The 27,414-nt window shown below is 43.2% G+C and overlaps 1 protein-coding gene across 7 annotated transcripts in view; it reads left to right on the top strand.

The window, feature by feature from the left end:
- Positions 1-27,414, top strand: part of Ten-a (tenascin accessory) — a 336,505-nt gene that overhangs the window by 262,662 nt on the left and 46,429 nt on the right. For all 7 annotated transcript variants that reach the window (XM_065481647.1, XM_065481650.1, XM_065481649.1 and 4 more), the window contains one exon: positions 23,837-24,126. In XM_065481647.1, coding sequence (XP_065337719.1) covers positions 23,837-24,126 — 290 coding nt within the window. The remainder of the gene's footprint in view (positions 1-23,836; positions 24,127-27,414) is intronic.

The following is a 27,414-nucleotide window of genomic DNA, read 5'->3' as shown; positions in this document are numbered from 1 at the left end:
TTGGATAGAATCGCCGGGTAATCTCTTTAACCCACGAGTCCTTTGAATTCCAACAAAAAACTAAGAATTAATAGAGAAATGTTTTGCCACCGGTATAATAGAAATTTTCGCAAATTATCTTCTTGAATCACGCAAATTTTTACAACATTTCTATTAGATTGATATCATTCAAGCTTCGGCCGTTAATTTGGTTAATTTCATTGCAATGAATATGATTAGTAATAGCCTAGCCTTGAAACCTTGTAAAAATAAATTGATTTTTGTAAGTAGGTGAGAAGCAGATATCTCGATCCTGTTTGTAAAATTCTGTCTGAAACTTTATGAAGGCCATTAGAATGCAAAAAGTGTTCACACTACGTTTGCGTGCAACCCTCGCTCTTCCTCTCAGATGTGTCCAAAAATGGTTATCCCGCCTTTATCCGCTTTTCTGGGTAATATTACACGTCCGCAGGTAAATCAGCTTAGAGCTAATCCCATTTTTCCTCCCGCTGGAGAATTTTTTCTCTCTCCGCTCTTCATGCATATTACTCACCTCGACGCGCGCGCGCGTTTTGAATGCTGCGCTCGCTGCCTTAATAATCCCAGAGCGACCGAGAGTTGCAAAAGCACCGCAAGCAAGCTCACAACTCACACAACACGAGCCATTCAATGTTAATATTCCGGGTAAGCTCTTAAAAGCGCTCAATTATTTAGTCGCCATGACGTCTGAAGTGACGGCCTGGGTGACTTGGACAAGCTAGTTATTTCTATGTGTGCCGACGCTCGACAGAATTTGCCAGTGCAAATAACAGCCGTCATACACGGCGAGCTGGCGCTGCACGTAAAGTGAAACATCATCTGCAAATGCATTTCGCAAGGCCATTCTGAGTTACATGGCAGGTTGACTTCATCTGCAAGAAGAAAACTAACTGAGTGCACCTTTCACAGCAATCTCCTATTTGCAGCTTTTTAATATTGGATAGCGCTACGGCTTTGCACTGCACTGAGCCTGATGGAATTCGTTAGGTTTTAATCCCAGCGCTCTTATTCCATTAGGGATGTTGGGACTTTCGTTTGATGCCACTGCTCGATCTAGACAAATCCAAATGTATCAAGAATATTTATTAAGATTTAACTGAATTAAAAATGGAGGGATTCCTATTAAATCAGGAATCGAGTTAACGTGACCTTTACTCGTGAGAACTTCCAAATAGACCTGGCTGAATATCAAATTCACCTCTGGTATGCTCAAAATCATTTCATATCCGAAAATCAGCACAATATGGTATGTTATGATTCTAATAATTCACTGCTGAAAGAGCATTCCCGTGGCAGTTTAGCTGTATTTGCTCGATAATTTGCTCCACAAGCTTATTTGTTTTCGCGTATAATCGCGAGTGAGCAAAAGGCAGCGCGTGTTTATCTTTCTCACAGCCTCCCGTAACGCGTCGTTTTGAAAAAGCAGCCTTAGAAAATAATATTTGCCTTAAAGTGTGCCTCCGTCTGCGCATCATTTCTGCTATTATAACTGCGCCACGGTGGCTGCTGCTGCTGCTGCAAGAGGTGCTGTTTTGCATAAAAGGCATAAATTAGCATGTAATAAATTTCGACTGTTTTCTTTACAAACAAACCCAGGCGCCGCCGTTTCTCTGTGAGCGCGCACGCGTGTGTGTTTGCAAACAAGCCGCGAGCAGGGGCGGAGAATGTAATGTGTAAGAGCCCGGTCTTGCTTGATGTCGAAATTTGCACCATCATGCACCGCTTCGCGCCGAAAACAACCGCGTGAAAGGCGATCATTATCGAGAACTCACCCTCGAAAAAGCACTTGGTGCAGCCCTTACACAACAGCTTTGTTATCCTCTCAGCTTTTCTGATAAGGCTTGTGAGTTGTTATTATTATTATTTATTCATAGTAAAAAATGGTTTTCCGACCTTTTAAATTATTTATGAGTGAGGATTTGATGACTTGGCCGTTCGCTTATTACGGAATTCATATCAAGCTCTCAAAATCAAACTCAATATTTTCAATCCGTCATTGGCAGAGTTTGTGATCAATCAAAAACCAAAAATTGAAAGCACTGGCTGGAATAAAATTGCAACAATCAAAAGCGTGATTAAAATTCTCAACTCTGGCAGTCACCAGCAACTGTTCCAATATCAAAAATCATTTTCAAACTCGATAAAAAGCGGTCGCTGTCGAAGATGAATTGCACTCGCTGATAAAGGGTGGAAAAGCGGGGGTCGCTTTGTATTGCTGCCACCCCGGCGGCGTGCGTCTTATGCATGCCTTTGTCACATGCATTATTAAACTAGTGTGTGTGTCGGTCGGTCGGTCGCCATGTTCTGGGGCGCATTAATTCTTTATTGCACTGCCACTAGCATGCATCACCCGCCTAGACGAACGCGAATGTATTTTTCAGTCGCGCACGTGGGAAGCGAACAACCGGCTCACTTCTTTGCACTGGATATAAATTTGTCGCCCACCCCGGCATGTTGAGCGATAACGAAAGGGTTGAAAAATTGGTCTGTCAACAGGCGGGCGAGCTGCAGGCTGCCATGCATCCATCAAATATTCAATTTTGTTGAGAACCCCTTTTCGAGAAAGGAGTGTGAATAAAACCACTTATTGGAATTTGAGCAGCACATATTCATTCAAGTGGTAAATATGTAGGCAAATCTTAGCTCTATCAAATTTAAAAAGATCTTTACAATCGGATAAAATAGACGATATGAACTCGAGCGCTGGAATGAAGAAGAAGTGTCGTCGGATGAATTGATCCTTTGTCCCATGAAATGGCCGTGACAATGAACTTTTTTTCGGTCATTACGTTCGCGATGGCCGAAACTTACAGGGCCAGCAGACGTGGCAGCAGGGCAAATGTGAGCACTTCATTTTCGCTGAGCTGCTGCAAATGTCTGATGAAATGGAGCGTGACAATCAGCCCACCATCATAATACCACGCAGCTTTCGCCCTATCTATATCTATCAGCGTGCTGCAGCCCGCACCCCTTGAGGCTGATATCATTGCTCCGGACTGAAATATGTTTCCCAGTAGTGCCCGCTAAATTAGCAGAAAAGTCGTAAACTGAGGAAACGTTAATGAGTTTTCCGTCTTTATTATCCCTTTTATGATCAGCAATGGAGAGAGAAAGAAATCATTAATCTGATTAAAACCCTAGTTGTTGTCAAAAAGGCACGAGAAAAATAATCAATACTTTGTTTTGTGAAGAAACAGGAAGCCGGTAATTAAATATTTTCTTGGAAGGTTAAAAAATCCAATCTGTCTCCTGGCAACACGGAATGAAATTTCAGCTAATAAAAAATCCTCAATAATGATATTAGGTTGAATATTTTCTTCAATCGACAGAGGCTGTTTATCTAAACCCTTCATTGTGTTCACCTGAGTCCAATTAAAATTGGCAATTACTGAGAAACAGAGTGTATTTTAGAACCAGCTCAATACGATTTCTAATATTGCGTCGGTAAACCAGCAACGCCGCTGCGTTTTATTCTGAGCTTTTGCTCATTAAATTGTTTATTTTGGTATCGCGAACGTCAAAGAGAGCAGAAAGATCGAAAAAGATTCACCAAATCTGTTTCTTTGCCTGCTACACGACAAAGAGGAGTTCCGAGCGCGCGCGCACACAAGGCTAAATTGATTCTGCCGCTACTTATGTTTCCTTTTTGCCGTGTGTATAAAAGCAAAGCACAACTGCACGGACCACTGCTAATGATTTCACTGTGCAACAACAAAACCGTTCGCCAGGCAAGCAGCGCGCAGCCCTAATGGGCGCTACAATCATCCTCGAGCTGCTCTTCTTGCCAAAGCAGCCTCCCTCGGCAAGGCAAGAGAATTCGGCGCGGAGCCTCGTGGAATCAATTCTCGGCCTGCTGCGCTGCTTCTTTCCGTTGTGTGCTCAAGGATGAAAATCAACAAATCTCCGCTTCTTGCTGCCAGCAAGCAGCCAGCCTGATGAATATAACAAGGCTCTGTGTCTTTTGTGTGTGTGTGTGTGTGTGTGTGTGTGTGTGTGTGTGTGTGTGTATGTATCACTCAGTCAGAGAGATCCGCTCTCGTGCGGCAAACAAAAACCTTCAAAACCAAAGCCGCTTACACGGACTTACCAGAGACGAGTCGGCTGATTTTTCTTCATCACCGCTGCGCTGCTGCCGTCGACCGAGAGGCAAGAAGTGGCCATATTTGCCGTTGATGATTCTCAGAATGGCTGTGAATTCGCCGACGAGCCTTTTTTGCTGATTGAAAACATTCTGTCTCGCCAAATGATAAAAAAAAACAGATGGCTCTTTAGAATTCACAGCAAACAGTGCGGATCATTTCGAACTTGATTATTTGTCTAGAAAAAAGCAAATTTCGTTCCTGGAAAGAAATTTCGTGCTTGTTTGGATACAGAGGCAGTTTTCACGCATGACGAGCAGAATTCGCTTCCATATTTTTGGGTCCCCAGTTTTTTTGCTTGGCCACTTCATTATTGCGCGTTTCATAATCCGCGCGCTCTGTTTACGCTGGGCGAAAAAAGGCAATGCCTCGCATACAGCACCAGTTGCCATTAATGCCGGCTGAATAAATGAATAAACACCCGGCGCGGCGTCCAAATAAAAATTAGCGAGCAATTTCCAACGCCATCATGTTTGAGCCGTGTGTCCGGCCTGGGCAATAATTTCGTGCACCGGACCGGCTATTTTATATTTCAAGCTGAAAATTGTTCAGCCATAAAAATCAACACCGCGAAAAACTAGCAGTGAGCCGAAAACAAAGCACGACGAGCTGGACGAGAAGAGGATATTAAACTTTTTCCACCGCTTAATGTTTGCACCGTGGGCACGGGGAAGTGAAGTCTAATATTTTAATTTGCTCTGTCTCTGGTTCGCTCCTTTTTCGTGCCGTGATATTAAAAACTGACTCTACTTTTGTTCCGGGCCTGCACTCCCTGGGGTCGTTTCTTACATATACAGTCGCGTATATTTAGATGAATATAAAAACCCGGCGAGAGGCAGGCAGTCTCGGAAACAAAAGCTGTGCAGAGGCATCAAAATTAAAATGCTCAGCGCCAGCTCTTCTGCTTCTTTTGCTCAGCTGTACGTCATGTGATATTAGCGAGAGCAAGCCTGTGAAAAGAGCGGACCCGGCAGAGAAAATGTACCCGGCAACCCTTTATCCTGCCAGCTAGTCAGTCAGCCAACCAGCCAGCAGTCTTTTCCGCGCGCGAACTGACTCTTCCACCACTATGAATTATAATCACCGTTCCGCGCTGAATACTAATTTCCCTTGTCAGATTTTTTTTGCTAATTTTCTCTTGGATCGGATTTCAAATTAAGGAATTTCGCTCCCCAAAAGAAAAAGGTCTGAAGAATTTCCAATTAGCTATTCTGCTCTTCCCTTTTTCCGACAATATCTCATCTGCTTGTTCAGCTATATTCGCAGGGGGATGTTACTATTGTTCTGAAAGATCTGGAAATCGTTTGAAAACATTAAAAAGATTTATCTGCATCCTTACAAAAAGAAAGAAGAGAAGAAACGTTGTATCAAAAAATCCCAACGCTAGAGGGGTGTGCAGCGTAGTGGAATACAAAAAAGTGGTTTACACTGTGGAAATTAAATTGAAAAAAATCATATGACAACAATTAAAAATCTTTCGACTAGAGGCTTCTCTGTTTTATTCATGCGGTTCTAATCAAAATTAATTCAATTTAATGAATTCCGTGAATTCCAAAGAATTATTGAAAATTCGTGCAGTACCACCCTAGTGAATCCTGCTGTGCGCGGTATCAAATGTCGTTCTCTCACTCTCTTTGTCGCTTCCTTTCGCCATCATTACTCACTTGTCAAGAGTACTGGTTGGCGGGGAGTATTTTTATCCGCCGAGCGTAAATTTCAATTGCAGTCCCCTTGCCTGTGGGTGGTGCCGACCAAAAAGTTTCGCCGGCAAGTGCGAGCGTCCCAATTATTTCCACCAAGCGCCGATAAAACGTACTTTCCTCAGCTAAGTTCGGACCGGCCATAAAAATAAGTCGTGACCTGGGCATTGAGAATAATATCCTGCCTGTTACGAGCACGTTGACCGAGTTGCAGCCAGAGAATTTTTCCTATATTGCTGTTTTCTTGCGCCCAGTTCGGCGATAAAGTGGTGTTTTTGTGTACCTGATAGGCAGGGCAAAATTCATGCACGCCTCGGCTTTTATTTCTCGCTGAGCGGAGGGAAATTTTTATTTGTGCTCTTACCGAAAGTTTTTATGCTGGGCTTGTTCTGCAAGCTGTAAAAAGTTAATAGCAAATTTATTCATGGATGGCTCCTCTCTTTATCCCACTCAAAAACGAAGTGTCGAGAGGCTTATTTTGCTCGTTAAATTTTAAAGGAAAAATCAAAACGGATCTCAAGGGCCAATTTTGCTAAGTCTCCGCAGTTTACAGCCCATTATTTTTCTCGGCAACCGTACATCAAAATCAATACGCTCCGAAAAAGCTTTTTTGATCTCTGAGCGACAACACAGTCTCAGTCTCAGTGCACGCGCGGCAATCTGCAGCTTCGGCAGAAAATAATTAAACCCGGCTGGATTTGCATGGAGAGCAACCCCTTCCCGGGCGGGACTAAATCCACCACACGCATTCTCGGTGGAGATATTTACTGATGAATTCCGTGTCATCCTTATACTCCCCCGCACATTTTTCTGCATGAGTAAGAATTTAATTCTGCGGCATTGTCTGCGCGAGATAGCACCGCGTCTTTGTTTAACCGTAGACGACGAGGAATAATAATTCCGTGCGTCTGCAGAGATACTGCACACTGCATGAAACACCCGATGAGCTACGCATATATGCATGTGCCGTCTTTTGTATGTACCAGCACGTTATTATTTATTCCTCCCCCTGCGCTCCTCTCACTAATTTCAATGGGTGTGTATGCATTATTTTCATTCGGCGTGTCTGCAACTCGCTCTGAGTGAGTGAGTAATTCCGAGCTCGAGCAGAGTAATCCCCACTATTTTTCAATGCGCACTTTTTATGGGTACGCGCACGTACGTGCTTTTTGCACAGAAGCTTTTGAAGAGTTTTGCAAAAGGGTGTGGGAATAGTGGTGGTCGGGTGTCTGCTTTGCCTCTCCCATTTCCATTACGAACAGACGCGGTGCGAATGGTTTTTCTCACTTTTCGCCAACTGAATAAACGCGATCGTGCATATACAAAGAATATTGAGCGGGTGAAATTTAAAACTGGTGGTGAATGGCTTCAATATAGCATACTGTATGTCTCCACGTGTTGGGAAATAAGTTGCATGTGGGTGAAAAATTGCAAATTGACGTTTTAGTACGGTTGAATAGCATAAATTGTGCACCCCTCGCTTCTGCGTCGTTAATCATCAAGTTTGCAGCAAACGCATGATCCCAATTTCGTCTGACTAGTCAATGCGGACGTCTGCAATGCATAAATTTGATAAATAATTAAACGAAGCAGCAAATCCAATTTTCTCAAATTCGAGCACAGCGACCGCAGACTCATTCTGCCTTCCATTTCGCTCAGCATGCGCTGTGAAATGTAATATCACTGGCACAGAGTCTGCAGAGAGAAAGCCGACGCGCCGCCACATGCGATGATTTCCATCACGTCAAATAGATCAGCGCCGCCGAATATTGCGCGCACCCATTGTTATTTGCGACCAATTAAAACGGATAATGAAGCGTGAGTAGGCAGAAAGGGCGGCCAAGTCTGCGGTAATATGTTCAAAGCTTCGATGCTTGAATGGAGATGCGCATTACCAGCGTCCTATAGTCAATATGCAACGCTTGCGGCTTTTACCTTTTTTTTAAATAAAGAGCCTCACATAAATTATAATTTACGAGCCATGCGTGTCATGGACATTATTATTTTTATTGTACTGAAAGTATTAATTTCATTATGAAACAACTCTTAGCTGCGTGAGAGTTTTGTGGTAATTCGTGTGACAAATATGAATAGATTTGTGTAAAGTGCTAACAATCAGCGCGCTTTAGAGTTCAGGAAAGTAATTTAAGCTGCAAAATTTCCCGTTAATGGCCAAAATCATTAATTTATTGATGACGATGACTTATAGACTATAGAGTCGTGTATTCCAGCTACTAAGCAAAATGGATATTTGAAAAACGGCAATACTTTTTTTAATTACAAAAATAACAATCTGGTAAATGGTTCCATAGATTCCTTATAACAAATTTTGTTCCTGACGAAACTCTCATGAAATTAATTATTCGCTCAACAACGCCTGAAAACGCAACTTCCCGATAAAGATTTGGCAATGGGCAAAACATTTCACATAAGCGGTTTTCATTATTACACTTTGAAATTTCGTAATTTCGATGGTATTATGATTAGATCCTTAATCTGATAAAGATAAAAAAATTAATATTGGATCAGCAACTTTGCTACCCACACATCTCCATTCAAAGCCTTTAATTCTCTCTAGCTTGCTCCAAAATTGCTTTGCATAACAAAGGGCTCACCGTGCTCGTTCGCATTACGGCATAAATATCACCAGTAGGTAGATATATACATAATATTCCCAACCAAACCCTTTCTGGAGCACACCCACTTGAAATCACGCCGAGCTCCGATTGAAAAGTGGTCCTGCGAGGGGAGAATGAGAGTAATTATGCGCAGCTGGCCGCATCACTTCTTGCTCGCCGAGTCTAATTGCTACCGCGCACTGAGGTAATTATTGGGCTGGAAATTCATACAAGCACCGCTTTGTCTGCGATATATCGAGAACTCATCACTGCATGCACTGCATTGCACCTGCAAACGTGCTATACTATACGCGCTCTCGGTGCGCGATCTGTTTCTGATGAGCCCTCCCGTATATTGCGAGCCACGCATCAAAGGCTCGCTTTGAGCTCGGCAGAAATTCCCTGCGTTTTAATAAGAGCGGTAGCAATAAAATTGCGGAATTTTTCTCTTGCAAACCAGCGAGCGTACTTTTATTTCACTCTGGTTCAATACCCCGGCCGGAAAAGTGGGGGAAACCTTTTTCTCCTGTATAAATTCATTTTTCAATAGTCATCTCTGCAGATGAAATAATTGAATAACGCGGGCTGGATGGCTTATCTCTCGGGCAGACAGTTTCCGTTTGCATCTCGCCCGACGGAATTCCTTTCAGTGAAAAATTACTGATTAAAAGAATGGGACGAAAGTTGGCTCTCGCTTCATTGTTATCAGCGGCGATCGGAAAGACGCCGGCGGAGAAGCCGGTGGCAGCAAAGTGCCTCTGCTGCATTCACTGCTGGCTGGTATTTATCTATTGGAAAAAGGCGGAGACGCGCCGGAAAAGAAGAAGAAAACTTGCCTAACTCGTTGCCTGTAATTGAATTAAACTCTAAGTCGATTTAGATCGAGAGCAAACTTTTCAATCGAGTCCAGAGAGTTTGTCTTTTAATTGAATTTGTGTAGTATGTTTTCCTTCGCCGCCGGAGCTTTTCGATAGAGTTATGGCCCCTCGTATCGGCAGCGGCCGAGTCTTGATGACGGCGCACAATTATTATTATCATTCGATTTGCCCCTGGAAATAATATTTTCGCGCCCGAGCTGTCGCCAGAGCCAATTAACTTTTCTGCTAGCACGAAAAATTGCCCGCGGCGGAATTAATTTTATCGCCGATGCTAATGGCAACTTGGGATTTGACTTGATAATTACAAAGCTTAACATGTGCCCTCTGCTCGCGGAAGAAAAGGGAAAGGGAGGAACATCGCATCTGGTACACCCTGGTTATAATGCTGCACATTTACAAAGAGCCACTTTTTGTTCTGCAGACGACGATAATGTTTTTTAACAATTATATGGCAAGGCAGCTGCGCGAGAAAATTGCGGCTCTTTGAGAGTGGAAAGTAGGTCGTTTCTTTAATTAGTTTCTTTGAGAGGGAGAGCGAGATGAATTTTTGAGGCGGCCGCTTAAATATTTATTTTTTCCTTTCCCGCTGAGCGGAGCATTCGAACCGATTTTCGGAGCGGGTTGAGACGTCAATTAGGCAAATTGCATTTCGCAGGGCCGGCTCTAAATCTCCACGCACAATAAAATCCGGTCGGGCGTAATCAAGTCGGCTGCTGCTTTTATTGTGCCCTAAATAAGGAGCAGCAGCGGTGAACTTGTCGCACTTTGCTCGACAGAATCACAGCCCAGCCAGCCTCGCGTAGAGAGGGCGGGCGGGAGCTGTTTTTCTTTCACGGCGAATCAATTCCCTTTATCTCCTTTTTATAGCGCCGCTTTTATGGCTTTTAAACTTTGCACGGAGACCGATATCAAAACAAAACGCCCGCGTCGCAACTCCAGCTGGCCTATATATGACAAAAAAGGGGGGCGATTTTCAATTAAACTCCATGACTAGCATCAAACCCTACAGGCTCGGCGTTAATTCGCCTCCGAGGAACCGTAAACCCAGAATTTCTTGCTTCTCAACCAAAACACCCGACGCGCGTGACCCATCTTGATAGAGGGCTGACGTGACCCATTGAAATTTCGTGAGCCTAATTTATGGCACCCAGATGAGAATTATAATACATAACGCACACCTTGGTTCTTTCGGGTGCTCTCTCACGTAGAAGCAGTGCTGGCTTGCTGAGCGGTTGCGAAGGAAACGATAGGGGCACTGGGCCACCGATGTCCACCCTCCTCGACTCAATTAGCTATGCACGACCTGTGTGTACACAATGCACGGTCGGTGGTGATGCTCATTTCATTAGCCTTGCCGTGGCTGCTAGGCAACTGAGGTGCACTGTTGTTGTTATCGCTCGATCAAAGCAAATTAACGCACACCCTAAGGCGAGAGTTTTTTCATCATTAGACCTCCATTCATTCAATAAACAGTCAATAAAGGATTACCAAATTTTCTAATAAGCTGAAACCTTGGTTATTCTTTTCGTCCCTGGGTTAAAATTAAGTTATGCTCTCTCATCATCGTGTATTAAAATATTTGCAATTTTTTTAACCAATTTTTATGCATACCTGAAGGGCTTAAAATAACAACTAGCGTAGAAATCAGGCCATATTCCTCAGCACCTTCAGCCAGTAAAATTGTAAAACAGCTGTGTGACCCTATTGGTTGAGATAACGCTAATTGCAAAAATTACTGATGAAAAATTAAGCTTCAATGACGATCCTTGCATCTCCAGGCTATTCTTCAGAAGCGTTTGGTGATTGATTGAAAATTACACTTTTTCCAATTAAATAAATGTTTACAAATACCGATAACATGAAACAATTCAATTCAACGTCGCCCGAGGCCCACCTGCCCAATTTGCGGACAGGTACCATGAATTTTTTTCATCGGGTGGGAAGTTTGCATTTTAACAACGCTGAGCGGCGGTTTGCCAGATAATTAAAATCAACGCTGGAAGACAGATTGTCGTGTTGCTGTCAAGCGCAAACAAGCAAGTTTTCCAATCACTCAATGGCGCTGCATACCGCGTGCTCGTTCCATCCTGAAATATTCATCCGCACAATTTGAAACCTGGACTCAAAGGAAAGTTGCAACAAACAAAACAGCAAACTTTCGGTTTAACTTAGCCGCCGCTCGAGAGGCTAACCAACCCTGCATTCTCCTCCGCTCCAGCGGCCCAATTGTCGAAACAAAGACGCAAACTTTCCTGATTCAATCATTTATTATTTAACCGGCGCAGAGACGGTAGTGAATGCGAGCGGACTGTTAAATTTTCAGTCTCGCTATTTATTTTGGGAAATTGTTTGCTCTGTTCGGGAAAGCAGTTTCTTCCTGCTTTTGTGTTTGAAGTAGAGGCGCGCGCGCGCTGTTTGTTTGGTCATGTAAAATTCGCGTCGCCCAAAAGAAGCCTGTTTGCTCGGGTGAACAGCGCTTTCTTTCTGCACACGCACTTGGTAATTCCACGCCTTCCTCGCCGGGATTTGATTTGTGTTCACGTCATTTCAACGTCGAAATATGCAGAAACTATGTGCGAGAGGAGAGTTCCATTTCCGCGATATCAAATTTAAGAAGCCTTTTTGTGCTCGCCGGAAAAACACATAACACTTCAAACAGGGCAGATTCTCCCCCAAATCGTACACACATCAGCTCGGCTGTTTTCCATCATGGGCCCATGAGAATCGCAGTCAAATTTGGCGTACACGCGTGCGTGTATTCCGTCAATACATATGATTGAAATACATGGTGGAAAATTCACTTCCAGCTGGAATGATGCAATTTAAGGCGCCCTTGCCGGAGGGATGCATTTTATTTCCTGTTACCCGCCCCGCGGAAAACAGAATGTGGGGCTGAAAGCAAGGGAAGTGTAAAATGGAATATTTGGAATTTTAAAATATGGACGCGTCAAATTAAAAAGAGCTTGAAGAAAAAACAACAATTTTATAACCACAAAAACATGCTAAAATAGCACAATGGCTCTTCTCGCTGTGGATTTAAAATTAACCAGAATGGGCAGCCAAAAGATAACAATGGAAAAAACCATTATTTCGCAGCAAAGGAATTTCGGAAAAATTCGTTCAAATTTAATATTTTTCAAATTATACAAATTATATTTAAAATATACACATGTTTTCATTCTAGTTTCAATTATTTTGCACGTTTGAACAGTGGCTCAGGCACGATTCATTAGCAGAGATTAACGTCAAAATCAAAATTCACTGCTGAAAATTGTCGCTGGCCGTTGAAAACAAATCAATTGCCATTTCACAGATTCCTGAGCACAAATAATAAAAAATTAAATGACAAAATCTTCACCATCGCCTGGCCACGCTAAATATTCTCATAAAAATTTACATGCATAATTTTAAGTTAGATTCTCATTCATCAGTAAATAAGTCAAATTGTGAAATATTTAATTAACGAGTGTCATTTTTAGGTCATCAATCAAACTATTTATTCATTCTGCTGGGGAACAGAAAACTAGTGCTTTCCATGCCTTGTGAGTAATATCACAAAAGCTGAAAAATCACTATGACGCAGAACCGTATTTTTATAGCAATGGATCAAGGACTTCTTTGCTTTTATAAATATCTATCTCGACGATTTTGAAATTCATTCATGACACACAATTTTTCACATCCCTACTTGGCACACGCTCTTTGACGTGTGTATTGTATATTATTCATGCGATTCCACGCATGCACGAACAAATCAGTGCTGTTTACTTCTTCGTCTTCTTCCTGCTACTTTCTGCCTTCGCAACGTCTGTTTTTGTTCCGCCGCCCGCCATGCGTAATATCCAAAAGAGGAACTGCGCGCGGCCAGAGTGGAGGCAGGAAAGGACTACTTGTTCGGAATAATATGCAGATCGCGAGTGTGCGGGAGTGAGTGGCGGCCGCAAAAAGAGGAAAAGCTGCTGGAGGGAAGATGGCCACGGGACTAATACCGTGTGGATGCATGTCGACGTGATGTGGGGTCTTGATATGTTTTCCTCGGAAAAATCAAAGTCGAGACCGATATTGGAAAAGATTTTTGTGTGTAAGCCGCTCACTTTCCGAGGCCGAGTGTAAGGACGCACGCATGTACGCCGGAAAGGAGCGAAGGAAAGAAGTGCGCTTGCCTGCCGCTCTCACCGGCAAACAACTTTTAAGCCCCAACTTTTAAGGGCACTGAACGCTGTCTTATACCTGCTTGCCGGTATATACATCGGTCCTCCTTATGTGTGGCAAACATGTGCGGCGTAGTTTGCCCAAAAGTTACTTTTACAAGAGGAAAAAAGTTTCAGCAAACATTGTGCAAAACCAGACGTGAACTTAAAATAATTTTACAACTGCTTTTCCTTTAACCCAAATTTATGAATTCAATATATACGAAGAAGAGCAGTGTGTTTTATTGAAAATAATTTTTGGTAGGTGTTTCCAAATAAATAAAAAGCTAATTCACCATAATTTCAGTTAAAACGCGATATCTAATTTAGGTAAAACAAACAAACAAAGTTGACTGGCCGCTTGCAGCAATTCCAAACCAGCTTGAATTATTGCTTTTTGCCTTGTTGATCATATTTAATTATTCCCGCACTCATCTATAAAATTGAAATCACCAGTCACTCAGCCGGGTGCGCACGTTATGAGGCCCTCATCAATCTGCTAATGCAGTTCCAGTGATGCCGAACGAACGGAGCTCCATTAGCAATATTTCAGTGAGGGACCAAAAGTGTCAAAGCCGTGATTCGGCGCAATAAATAAGCTGCTGCTTACGCTCGACGTTCACGCATATTGATTTTCAATCCGCGATTCTTGCCAGCTTCCCACATGATTGTGGTGCAAAGTCGGTCGCCGTTTGACCTTTTTGTCTGGTTGGCAGCAGCAGGGTCGAGGGTTTTAGCGGAGTGAGTGGCCGTCCTTGTAAATAAGAATGCGTGCTTTTTGCCCGTCTGTATAAATATCGAAATACACACGAGGCCGAGTGTATACACCCTTGAGTGAATGAAAGTTGACTTTGATATCGACATGCCATCACCATCATCTCGCGCAAGTGGAAGGAAAAGCGTTCGGCCCACTCAGTGATATGGCAGAGGAAAAATGGCCGCAGAATCAAGAACAAATATAATGTAATGGCGAACGTCATCTTTAAAAGGGGATTGATAAAACGTGCTTCGATTACTCTTCCCTTGATGATTGATAATATTGTTGAGATAGGAGGGTGGGATTTGACGGGAATATAGGTCGACACGTTTCTGTCTTGAGGAAAGGAGCAGAAATATTAAGAAATATATCTGTCCAACTTTGTGCACTCCGCAAGGATGAAAAATTATTGGACGATCAGTAGTGAAAGGCAATCTTTTCTTCAAATCCATTGGTTGTTTTTCATTATTGTGATTGAAAAAAATACTTCAATATCAAAACGTTATTTTACAAAGTTCACTAAATACTTGTTAAAATTAAAACAATTTTCGTTGATTTCATATCATGCTCTCATTAAACTCCCATTATCATCGACGCTTTATCTTAAAAAAGAAATTCCATCTGCAACATTAGCGTTAACCCCATCTTCATCTCCGCAGCGACTGTTTTTCTAACTTATTCCAGCAGCGAGGCTCTGGCGAATTTGTCTCAATTGAGTGAATTAATTATGCATTCAGTCAAATGCATGCATTCGCAATTACGCTTGGGCAGAAATGTTCCGTCTCTCTCGCTCGTCAGTTAAGGCCGTCACTTGAGTGACTGATGAAAGAGAGTGCGCAGGGTGGCTTCTCCGCTTCCCTCCTTTTTCTTTCTTTTTCTCTTTTCGCCTCGTAATTGAATTTAAAAAAAAGAAGTCGCTAGGCTTCGGCAAAGAGATGCTCAAGCACTAACATAAAGGCCTTCTCTTTTCTACATTTGCGGAAAATTAATCCTCGGAAAAGTCGATCAATAACCAAGGAGACTCGTTTGGGTCCGATTCAAAGCTCCAATCTTAGGTTATCTAGAAATACTCCTCAATCTGGATAAGCCGTTGTCATTATTCATTCTCATAGGGCGTCATTAAATTAGAGATTTAATTGAAGTGGTGCAGTGGCAATTGCCAGAAGAAAATACGACTACAGCAGCGCGAAAATTGCCTTATTGAAGCCCGTGTTGTTATTACACTCCATTAAGCAAAATTTACAATTTTCTGATATAGCAACGTGGAGAATCGGAGCTCTTGAAAACGATTATTATGGAAATTGATAGCAATTTTACGGCGCTTCATTAAAGTTTACAACGCGAGGATTTATATTTCTGAATTTTAACAAGCTCAAAGTGCTCGCCCTGCGATTCTGCTTTCTGATTTTATTAATTTGCATTCATCAATTCACTTCAATAATCTATATATAAAGTGAAAATATTTGGTTGAACCAAGTTCCACACTCAAAGGCTTTTTGCTTGATACTCAAGCGAAGGGGAACCACTTCTGGTTAATCAAATTTTGTCGAATTTGTTCGATATTATTAGCTGTCGTTTTATTTATGGATTTTGAGAGGGTTGCAAGACAAAGGCTGTAGCTTGTTGATAAATAAACAGCAAGAAATAATAATACTGCTGGATAAGTGGATAGAGAGACACTAATAGGAAGCAGCTTCAGTCGGCTAAGGTGAACAAAGCTTGAGCAGCCGCAGAGAAACTCACCCGCTTCACTAATGAAACCTTAAGACTGTGACGCAGCCAGCCACTAGACAAAGAGTTTTAGACTGAAACTCTGGCGGATTTCACGTTTCATCTGAAGCTAGGTTGTGAGCTTAATCATAGAGGACCGAAAAGTAAAGTAAGCCAGTTTATGGTCCTGTAAGACCATAAAGCTCAGAACAACTGTACTCGTTAGCTGACCTTGCCGGCATCCTTTGACGTGAACAGCGACAACAGGGTATTTTTTACCCTCAAGCTCACGTAGCGCTTCCACTATCACGGGAAGTTCGTTTCTTGCTCGAGGGGATCAAGACTATCATTTGCGGATTATGGGAAAAGAGTTCGTCTGTGCAGTTGGAATGAAAGAGAGCGAACTGCATGCGCACACATTCCAGCTTTCAGCGCGAAGCACGGATTTCTTACTTATTCCTCTGGCGAATGCATACCAGAGAGGGATTAAAAGCGGAGCAGCGATGGTATCGCCGCCGCTAGTATTAAATCCCCCGCCTTTTGCATCTCGTTCGTCGTCTTTTATTCCGTGCAGATTCAGATCGAGTGTCGCGATTATTGTCCTTGCCTATGCATGCGGGGCGGCGATTTATACATCAAACAAAAAGTGCCAAAGCCGCCTTTCAACGGCTCCGGGGACCGAAATGAGAGGGAGACGAGGGCGCAAAATCGATCGAGGACGTGATAATGGCCGCCGATAAGTGCCTCACAACATGCATTCGTAAACACGGCGCCGGGGTGCGATAATTTTTACATGCGCGAGCTCGCTTTTCGGCTATAAAGCCTTGTTTATTGCGGCGGTAATATTTGGTGACCAAACAAGCACACCAAACGCGATTATCCCCGGAGTGAAACAAACTTCCGACAAGGTGAATATTTCATTATCGTGTGCGTTGATAATTTCCGTCCGACTCCGCAAGTATAGCCGGACATCAAAAGACCCACCACTTTTGGCCGCAAAAATTAAATTTTTAAATTATTGCGCGCGCACGGCCGCAAAAGGCTTGGTTGCGCGCGGCGCTTTGTGAGAAAGATGAGAAATGCGGCAATTAAAACTCGACTGCGGCGCCGGAAAAACCGTCCGACCGCACTCTCGCTGGCGTACATATTGTTATTAAAAACTCTGCCGCCGAGCACTTTTTTGATGATGAAAATTTCAATAGGAAGTAACAAGAGGCCGAAAAAGGATGGAAATTGAGCAGCTTTTTAGCTTTCTCGCTCCCTTTGAACGCCTCCTGGAGAGCTCGGGGTAATTTACTTTTTATATTACAAAATTTGAACTCAATTGCTGATGCAGCAAAATATGCTGCCGCTCCTTAACGATGCACGCGAACGGCTGCTGCGCGGAGGAAGAAAGAAAGAAAGAGTGCGAGAAGGCAGAAAAAGAGAGCGACGAGACCTGTTCTGATTAAAATTCCCTCTACATCAAAAGGGAGAGGCAAGGGAAAGAGGCCGTCCGAGTTTTTCCGCACTCCGCATCCCACGGACAAAGTTAATTTACAGCAAACAATTTCCTCCGAATTCCTTGAGTCAATACTTCAATTTGAAAGAGAGGAAAGTGATTCCCAAAAAAGTGCAGCATAATTTCCAGCTCAAGACCAACCAAACGTGAAATTCCAACGCTCCAAAGTTTTTAAAGCGGCTCTCCTTACCGCTTGATTTCTAAAGAAAACTTTTGTAATATAATAACCCTCCGTTTTCTTTCTCATTCCGGGTTATGTTTAAGAAAATCTCTCAAAGCGCACTGATAGGGATCAGGCCTTTGTCTTTGCGACTGTCAAGGGAGCGTCACCAAAATCCAAAGTGCGGAAATAACTGCAGCTTTTATTTCCCGCGGGTCTTTTAATCTGTTTAAGATCAAACCGTAAAATATGCAAAGCGTCGGGCCATTTAATGCTGCATGTCGCGGGAGATGACAATCGCAACGAATGCGCGTCCGCTGGCGTTGCTGCTGCTCTCTCGTCGGTGATATTTTGCTGTTGCTAAATAAGAAACATCTGTTACTCATGCTGCGTTCCACCGTGAAAATGGGAACACTCGCTCTGCCTTTGCTTTGCTTTTATAGCGCGCAATTTCGGCTCTGCGCTCCCATCTCATGAATCTGCGTCCCAGGAGACGGCGAATAAACAGTGACGCAAACGCTCACTGTTGATTTCAACGACACGGTGCGGCTTTGATTTCACGCTTCACCGTTATTGCCGTCCAGATTTTTGGTGCTTGATAGAGAGAGGCGGAGGTTCGGCAGACTGACGGGCTTTTTCGGAGCGCCGAAGAGTTTGCAAATGACAAATTTGCGCAGTGCGGAACAGGTTTATTTGGAATTTGGAATGAGTTCGATTAAAACCAGAGAAAAAACAAATTATTTTCATCGCAGGGATTTTGGCTCTGCTAAATTTAAATTGGTTGGAGAATAAAATCATTATACTCAAGAAGAATTAAATATATTTTCGTAAATATTATTTTTTCGTGTTCTCCATTAGCTGCTTTCAGCTTAAAATATTATCAGATTATTACTGAATGTTAAAAAATGCGAACCAAACGCAGCGAGAGACAACAATTGCTTTGTACCGTTATGTGAAAAGATAAGGTTGCGTCATCAGTTCAGCGTCGAGTGTGAATTCCCAGAGTGCGGTAAGGCTGAAATGTAATCTCGTTATCCAATCGTCAGTCATTCAGCCGGCAATATCCGATCGCTTTTTATTAACCAATGCGCACTGGGCCGCCGAGCAAACACGCATACAATGACCCTCGCCGCATCAAAATGCATGAATGACTCAAGAGAGGCGTATGTACGCGATAATTTCCACCCCGGGGGGCGGGGGTCGCTTTGTTGAGATACGCGACCGTGCTCCCCAGACGAAACATAAATTAACTTCCTGATGCTCGAGTTACCCACGTGTGAAATTGGAAATCCTTGCTCGCGCCGACGGCCGGCACCCTTCTAATTAAAAAAATGCGCCGGCGTATCAGTTTCAGCACCGCTGTGCTGTCGCTCGATTTGCATTCAATTGAGAAAACTCGCAGCTGGCCGAGATAGCTATCTTCCTAGAAAGGAAAGAAAAAAGCAGGCAAAAAGTGAGCTGCACCGGCACGTCTGCGGAAGGAAAGCCGTTCCAAAGGAAGCTGGAGTTTCTCGCAAGAACGATTTGCATTCACCATGCACTGGAATTAACTCAATGCGCATATTTCCGATATGAAATTACTTTTCTCCGGTGCGGAAGGCGCTCGCAGACGTGATGCCGGCCCTCAGAATGTACCACTTTCTGGAATTAATGTGCATGCTATTGACTTTGCGTTCTTCCAAGTCAAAAGACAAGTCTCAGAACTAGTTATCAATTGGCAACTTCTGACGGTCTGCAATTTGTTAGAATATCTTGAAATGGCAATATGCTCAAAATTTGAACATGTCGAAATAGCTTATTGTTAGAGGTTAATGTACTACGCGAGAAACCCAATTCCTTGAATTACGATCGTTCATAGTGCCTGTGCGGCATTGGAATTTTACGTTCAAGAGGTACCATAAAAAATTACGCACTCGTGAGTTATAACAAAATTGCGAAAAATCAGACAAAACGTCTCTGCCTTGTGAATAGCCGTGGTGGCCATAAAAAGTGACATGAGAGGGGGTGGAAAGCCCTTAAAAATCACAAAATGACCAGGCATAGCCTCTCGTTGCAAATAAAACCGGCACGGAGGATGAGCACGGCCGGTGCACTCCAATTAGCAGCCATAAACAACTTGATGGCTGTCCATCTGCGGCGTATTCGAATCATCTCTGCACGTTACAACCAAGCTTTTATGCCCTCCACCCCGGCCGGTCGGCGAGGCCGATGTTGAAATGAACGTATTGTGGGCAGCCACGGACTTTGCAGGACGAGGTGGAAATAGAGCTGGACGGCTAACCGCGCATCCTGCCCTGCCTCTAACGCGCCGGATTTGCAAACCGAAATGTAAATAAATCATAGCTGGAACAGTAAGGAAATGTCGCAGACGCCATAAAATCCGTCATGGCTAATTGATTTTGCTGTGACATGACTTGAATGTCAAGTTAGCATGTGTGTGCTGAGCAAGTTGCCTATCTTCCCTTCTTTCCTTTGCATTTAAAGCGAGTGATTTGGAAGGAAATTGCATCTTCAACGAGATAAAATCGTCTGGTTTGATTAAAATCCGCAACCCTCTGAAACTAGTGTCCTTGGCTCTGTCGTTGAATGTCCAATAGCACGGTCGCTTTGATGAAATAGCCTTTGTGCCGACAACAGCAGCGAGACAGAACAAGTTGTAAAGTGCAAAAACCGTGCAGCAGTCACTCGCTTGTGCATGACTTTTGCTCTTTAGTGCACGGCGAGCGAGCATTTTTTATTACCGCGTGTGTGTTGTTATTTTCCAGTGAGCAGGCAGATGCACCACGAGCAATAAGCACATGCATTCATTCAACTGTTCATATAATATATGGTATGCATGCAAGTATGGTTGTCGCCAAGAAACGCTCGGCATTTTTCGTCCCGACGCTCTGGCTGCTCTGCGAACAACGTTCTTCGCTCGCTTTGAGGTCGTAAAGTCGTTGCAAAAGTTTTTGCTGCAGCGCTTTAAAATTTGAAAAGCAAAGTTCCGCCGGAGATTGCGAGAACATTCAGAGCTATACACTGAGATTTTTGCCCTCGCGCAACTTTCCGTCCTGTCGACAAGGGCGAGAATTTACACCCTCCTGCTCGTTCATTAACATTAAACGTGGCCGGGGCTCATCCGCCCGCACTCTAACGTTCATTTACACGGCCAACAATAAAGACATCCCGTGTAATCAGTAAAAATCATTAATATCAGCGGGTCCGGAACAGATTTTGAGAATTTTAATTCGCTTGATTCTCGGTAGCCTTAGTAGCAGGATCTGCATTGAATGCAAATTTATGCGGCAAACAATAACGCAGTCTCGCTGGGGGCATGTATCATTTTTGTGGTTTCCCGATTCGGATAGAGATGTCAATCATGATGGATTTCTCAAGCTGCACGCCCAGCTAAGCAAGTTTTGGCTGATTGCGTATCAAAAAACGAGGCTGTGGGGAGCAATGTGATGATCTAAAAGCAATCGCACTCTGTGGGGAGAAAGCGAAAAAGAGCGTGCGGGCGGGGGCTGCAATTCATTTTCCGGAATCGAAGCACTACTACTTGTCATGACTCATGTAGTACACGCGCGCGCGTGAGAGAGAGAGAGAGAGAGAGAGAAAACTCAATAAAGTGCGTTTATTCCGCCGTAGGGCCGCCGAAGAAGTATATTTCACACCTGCCACACATCATTATTGAAATGCGCAGCGCTTTATTTATTTCCTCGGACTTGTTCTCCCCCTCAGCAAATGTTTCCGCCGATGTGGAACTGCTTCCTTTCGCGTGTCTGGAGCGAATAAAGGCAGTTGCTTGATAAAACAATAATTGAGCAGACGGGGAACTACTGCAGAGTCGATGGTCTGCACTAATGAAGTTGCTTCATTAAGTGATTAATGGGCAGGATGATTTACTTAAATAAAACAGGCACCAAAGCAAGTTCTCGGGGCGGGCCAAGCGTATCGACCTCTAAAACTGTTTTCATTACGAAATGAATATGTTGCCATACAACATCACTAAATTCTGAACAAACCAGTCTTTGATATCAGGGCACTAACATTGAAAAAATAATTTAATACTTTTTCCTGGTCCTGTTCGCGCTGGCAAGAAATTTAAAGTCATGGTTCCAGATTTGATGCATTACTGCTTAGTATTTAAAATACATTTTTAATCAATGTAGAGGGTAAATTTGAATTTCTACCATTTCCGCCTTTCACAAGAATTGAAAATTGGGTAAAATCATTTACTACTTTAACCTCTTCTCATCATTTTCATTTGAACCTCCTGAATTTAATTAATATTCAGTTTATCACAAAGCAAGATTTCATAATAACAGTTGCAATTAAAAGCTACCATAGTATTAATGCGTCAAAAAAATGTAATCGTAATGACTCGTTTCAATTCGTCTGAGCTGGAGCGATTAACCGGAAATTCAAAGGCATTTTGCCCGACTCAGCGTGCAGACTTTAGACTCTTTAGAGAGAGGTAATGTAGAGCACAAATGACTTCTGGTGCTGGAATGGGCGTACGAAATTTAAAGAGGATTACGCAACCGAAATTCGCAGGCAGGGAGAGAGAGAGAGAGAGAGAGAGAGAGAGAGAGAGAGAGAGAGAGAGAGAGAGAGAGAGAGAGAGAGAGAGAGAGAGAGAGAGAGAGAGAGAGAGAGAGAGAGAGAGAGAGAGAGAGAGTTAGACTGCGTCTTTTGATTTGACACAAATCCCCAGCAGTCTGACTGTGCAGTTGCTGGTGGAGAGCGAAAAAGCAGGCCGCGTGTGGTATTAAATAGTTGAAGAGCGCAGGCATACGGGCACTTGACGAGTCTCTCGCTGCTGCTTTTGCTCTTGGTCCGCTGGCGGTAGTGGCGGCGGCGGCGGTGGTGGTACATCATCCAGCCGAGTGTAATTACTCCATGTCCATAATAGCAAAGAAGCAGCCGGCTAAAGCCTTCCTCTCGTAATAGACGTGTATTGTTCTACAGTTTGCCTAACCAGCCAGGGGCAGACTCGCACTCGCACTCCAGGGTCGTTGCTGCCAGCAATAATAATAACATAAAAGGAACTGCAGCTCGGCTTCCAGACGCACGTCCCGGCGTGTCGTACAGCGTATGTGTGTCAACCACTAAATCTACGGCCCTTGACAAACAAGTCCATTTCCTCTCTAATGATGCTGCATCTGCGTATGAGTGTTATGCAAAGCTCAAGTGTGTAGTTGTGCAACGTCACGCTGTTCTTGCGAAAAAAACAACGCTCCCGGGACTTCCACGATTAAACGAATGTTTTTGATTCTGGATGTGCACGGGGGCGTGCGAATATAGAGGAAATTTGCATTAGTTCCATGTCGCGGGAACATGCTAAACGCACTGACGCTAATTTCTGATGTGTCAAAGGGAGTCCCGGTAATTTGCGCAGCGTGGCAATTTTGCTTTCGACGCTGTGGCAGTTTAACTTTGAGATTACTGATTGTTTCGGGGGAGCACTTTCGTGGCTGCTTTGACAAGATTCCTGGAAAATTTTGCGCAAAATAGTTTGCCGCTCCAAAATTTGCTCAAACTTGGAGTTTTGCAACTTTAATTAAAACCATGCAGCCCAACAACTGTCCCCTTGCTCTCAGCGGAAACTTGTCTAATTCCAAATCCGCCTGAAACTGGTTAATTTCTTTTTTTTATTGAAAATCAATTGTTCTGCGTAAAGTGCAAAATTAATAATAAAATTTGTCCTCAAAGGGTGTCAGTGCATCACAAACGGTGGATTGGGTGCGTCCCGTGAACACAATTACGCAAATTTGAGAAAATATATTCAATATTTGTTAAACATTTTATTTAATATATTTATATATAAATGTTCGTAGCTCATGATAAAGAATTAACAGGCAAAAATTCATATTATAAGAGGAAAAATCTGGACTGAAAATCACTATTTACCGGCTGATGAAATAATATTGAAAAAAATTTACGGATGGAGTAGCAAAGTGTTAATAAAACAAAATAATGAAATGTCTTCGCTTCAATTTGTTTCATCCTATCTGGGTCAAAGACACCCTTTTTTCAAGCAATATAGCGGTACATTCATCTGACATTTTCCTGATTGAATTTCGACTGAATGAAGCCTTTTTCAATTTTCCCAAGTTTATGTTTTTAGCACTGTCACCTTGCACTTTTCTTGAATTAAATTGTTGAAATTTTGTGTTGCAGGCTAGCTCAGCAACAGCAGCAGATGGGCTCGGCGGGCCCACCGACGGCGCCGTGCGTGATGCCCGTGTTTCCGACGAGCAGGGGCAGCAACGGCGGCAACGGCATCAGCGGCGCCCCTGCCCACTTGGTCACTCACGGGCCGACGGCGGCCTCGGCGTCGTACTCTCCATATTCGCCTTCCCGATTTCATATTGATAAACGATGTCAGCACCGGTGCTCGTGGAAATGTGCCAGCATCGCGCTCATCCCCTTAGTGTTAGCTCTCACCGCTATGTTGGCTTATTTTGCAGGTAAGACACGTGACACGTTCTCGAGATACTATACGTGCATGCTGTGGGCTCGGTCCAAGCCATAAATTACGCCCTGCCGCCGCCGGGCGGTTAAGCCCAATAATTGAGGTTATCCTCCTTGAGCTGCTGATGCTGTTATTTTGAATTATGGCTCGTGCAATGGATTGCACAAAGTCTGAAAAGTTCATCCGACGGAGGATGCGAGCGGCAACGAGATGGGTTACACCGCTGCTTTGGACCGGCATGATGGATGCGCGTTATGCTCCACTTTTGTGGGATGAAGGGGAATTAGCAAAGCATACATTCCTGTAACTTTTGAATAACGCAGCTCTGTTTACATTGTAGCGCCTCACGGTGCCGCAAATTTGGATGCTCATCCCATGAATCAAACAGAAAGAGTGGTACAAACTGGTAGGGATATTTCTAGTTGCAACATTGAATAAATCCGCGCAACTTTGTTTCCAGAGTACAAAAAAAAAACGTTTTCTGAAGAAATGTTATTCAATCCCTTTATTCTTTGCCGATACTAGATGCAAACTCATTCTTATACATGTGACGAAAAATCTCGCTATCGGCTTTATTCCTCGAACAAAAGTCAGAAACACGACAGCAAACCTCCATACTTTATCCAACAAGCGTAAACACAATTTCCCTGAGCAGTGTGTAATATCAATTTGATTTTCTGTGTCGCTTTCAAACTTAAATATTCCTACTCGCAGCCGTCCTACAACTTTCAATTCCCGACGTGATGTTTTTGTCGTGGAAACGGGGCAATTTTTTGCGCAAGACCTACAAATCACACTTTTCATGTAATAACACACTACAATATATCAAGCAGCTCGCCGCGTGTTCGCTGAATAAACATCCGCGCAGATTGTATTGAAAGTAATATTGCATTATCGACCCTCCATCGAGTTTTATAGCCAAAGCAGTGGGCTTGGCTATAAATATTGCCCGTACACACCACACACACACACACAGAACTCTCATTCAAAAATACAGCACACATGCACGTTCGGATTCTTTGTGTTTCGCCTCGCTGGCAATATTTTACGCCGACTCTTTATAATTTCATGCATTGGACGTGTCGCGGAAAATTCCGAGCAGCCCCGACGGGCAAAGGCGCGGATTACTTATTTATAAGGGTGCAGGTAGAAAGGTCGCGTGGGCAATCAAATCAGCCGTTGGCACTAACGAGATTTCGAAGCAATTCACCCGCGTAACTGGCTTTGACGTCGTGTGTCGCGTTGTAATGATGATAAAACGCGAATAAATTTGTATGCATGAACGTGTATCGGCAGCATTAGCATAACGCCATGCATCACGCAGCGCAGCCCACGTCACGTGATTGTTGTTGTTATTATTGCTTAGACGCTGCCGCCGTCTCTCTCTCTCTCGCTCTCTTGCTCGCACAGAAACACGTTATTATAATGCGCCGCGTATGCATAGCGCGCCGTCGTCGCTCTATTCCCGTCATTAATGCTGCTTGCCAGTGATAAATGTGAGAGGTACTTTCATTAGCACGCGGTAATTTATGAACCGACTATCAAACAGGAACAGACGCCGCTGAATAATTATTATTTGGGCTGCCGCTAACTCGAAGCCTCCGTTATTTGCTCTTGGGAGACAACGCTGCAGTTTAGCAGTTGGGTAATTATCCTCGGGATTTCTTAGATGATTTATGTAAGCGCGCCAGCAACTTCTGTAATTAACTGAAAAGTCACATTTGATTGTGCTGCAATTACACCAGTGGGCGATGAGAAGGAATTCTCATTCAATCATTCATGCAGCAGTGCACATAGGGAGATCATTTTCTATTCTAAAAGAGCTCTGGTCTTTTTTTTACTTTTGTGCAAGTGAGGTCCCTTGATAATTATTAGCAAAATTAAAAATTACAGGCTCTTGTTTAAGAACTTCATAAATGTTCCATCTGGCTCTTTATAGGGCCATTTTTTCACCGTGATAAAAAAACTGATGCATATTTTTAAGCTTTTAATCTGGCTCTTTCCAAATTCCGAATTCAGTGTCCATTCATTAAGAGCCTTTTTACTCCGAATGTGGCAGTCCCGCAATGGCGTCCACACAATGGGTGCAAAAATGTATTCACGCGCGCACTTTTTGCGGCCGACGGACGCACAATGCCGCTGGGGCGTGGCGTCGTTGTCGCCGCCGGAGTTATTGTCCTAATTTAATCTCGAACAACAGACGAGCCACTTTCCTTTTCCTTTCACGCAAATTTGTTTCCATTATTTTAGCAGGAAACAGCAGCCGAGCGAGTCAGGCAGCTAACGTTGTTGCGAAATAATAAGATTAGTCCGTAGCGCAGCGACATAGAGAGCAGTCGCGGAAAGAGAGCCGCCGAGAAGAATGCCGGAGCGCTCGGGTAGTTAGTACCAACATGAAAGAGGCCCTTAATTTGGACACCGCTGAAAACACTTTGCATATAAAAGTCTGACAGGAAGACAAAACTTTTCTCCGCGCGAGAGAGAAGAAGTCTTTCGTGAAACGCGAGGGGGAGCTGAAAATGAGTAAGAAGAGTGGCTCGCAGCTCGGCCATTTTTCTCGGCAAACAATTAGGAGCCCGTGTAATCCATCGTTTCAGGATGAGTCTTGCAATTTGCGAGCGAGTGATGGTTTTAATAAAACGTGCGAAAGTGCCGTTACCGCTGCGTAAAGTGTTTTCCTTTTAAAGAAGAAGGAGAGCACAACTGGAACGGATCTTTTAATAAGATATTCGCATTGGCTAGCTCACAGAAATATACTAATTATACGTATGTTTGTTCTCAGAAAAGCTTAAATCTCTTTGAAAATTGGACTATTTTCAAAACGAAAAAGATGTATAGAGTTTAAAATTCGATAAATTAATTTTTATTCATAAAATAGATTCATGCCTAGCCTAAATACAAATTTAAAATTGTTGCTGGTGAATTTTTTCTGATTATCTTGTAAAAAAAAATTAAAAAAACTGGTCCAGTTCTTTTGCATGAATGCGTCAGTCTTAAAATCAATAATTCATGTTACTCAAGAAATTAAAGATTAATCCAAGCTTGTTTTCTTTGTTTCTTTTGAGATTGTGACTTTCAAAAACAAATCGAATGAAGAAATTTCTCTTTGCCTCACAAAGACGTCGAGCGGAATGTTTTGCGAAGCCCTGGGGTCGTATCTCTCTTTCTCAGACACAACTGGAGATTTCATTTTATTTTTCTTTGCGCAAAAGCAGGCTCACTTCTTTTATCCATAATAAATAAATTTCTGTGTGTGTGTGTGCGTACTGCGCTATGAAACTTA

Source organism: Cloeon dipterum, chromosome 2, assembly GCF_949628265.1.
Source record: "Cloeon dipterum chromosome 2, ieCloDipt1.1, whole genome shotgun sequence".
Classification (NCBI taxonomy): domain Eukaryota; kingdom Metazoa; phylum Arthropoda; class Insecta; order Ephemeroptera; family Baetidae; genus Cloeon; species Cloeon dipterum.
Note: the sequence above shows the minus strand (reverse complement) of the source record. Positions and strands in the feature narration are given on the sequence as shown.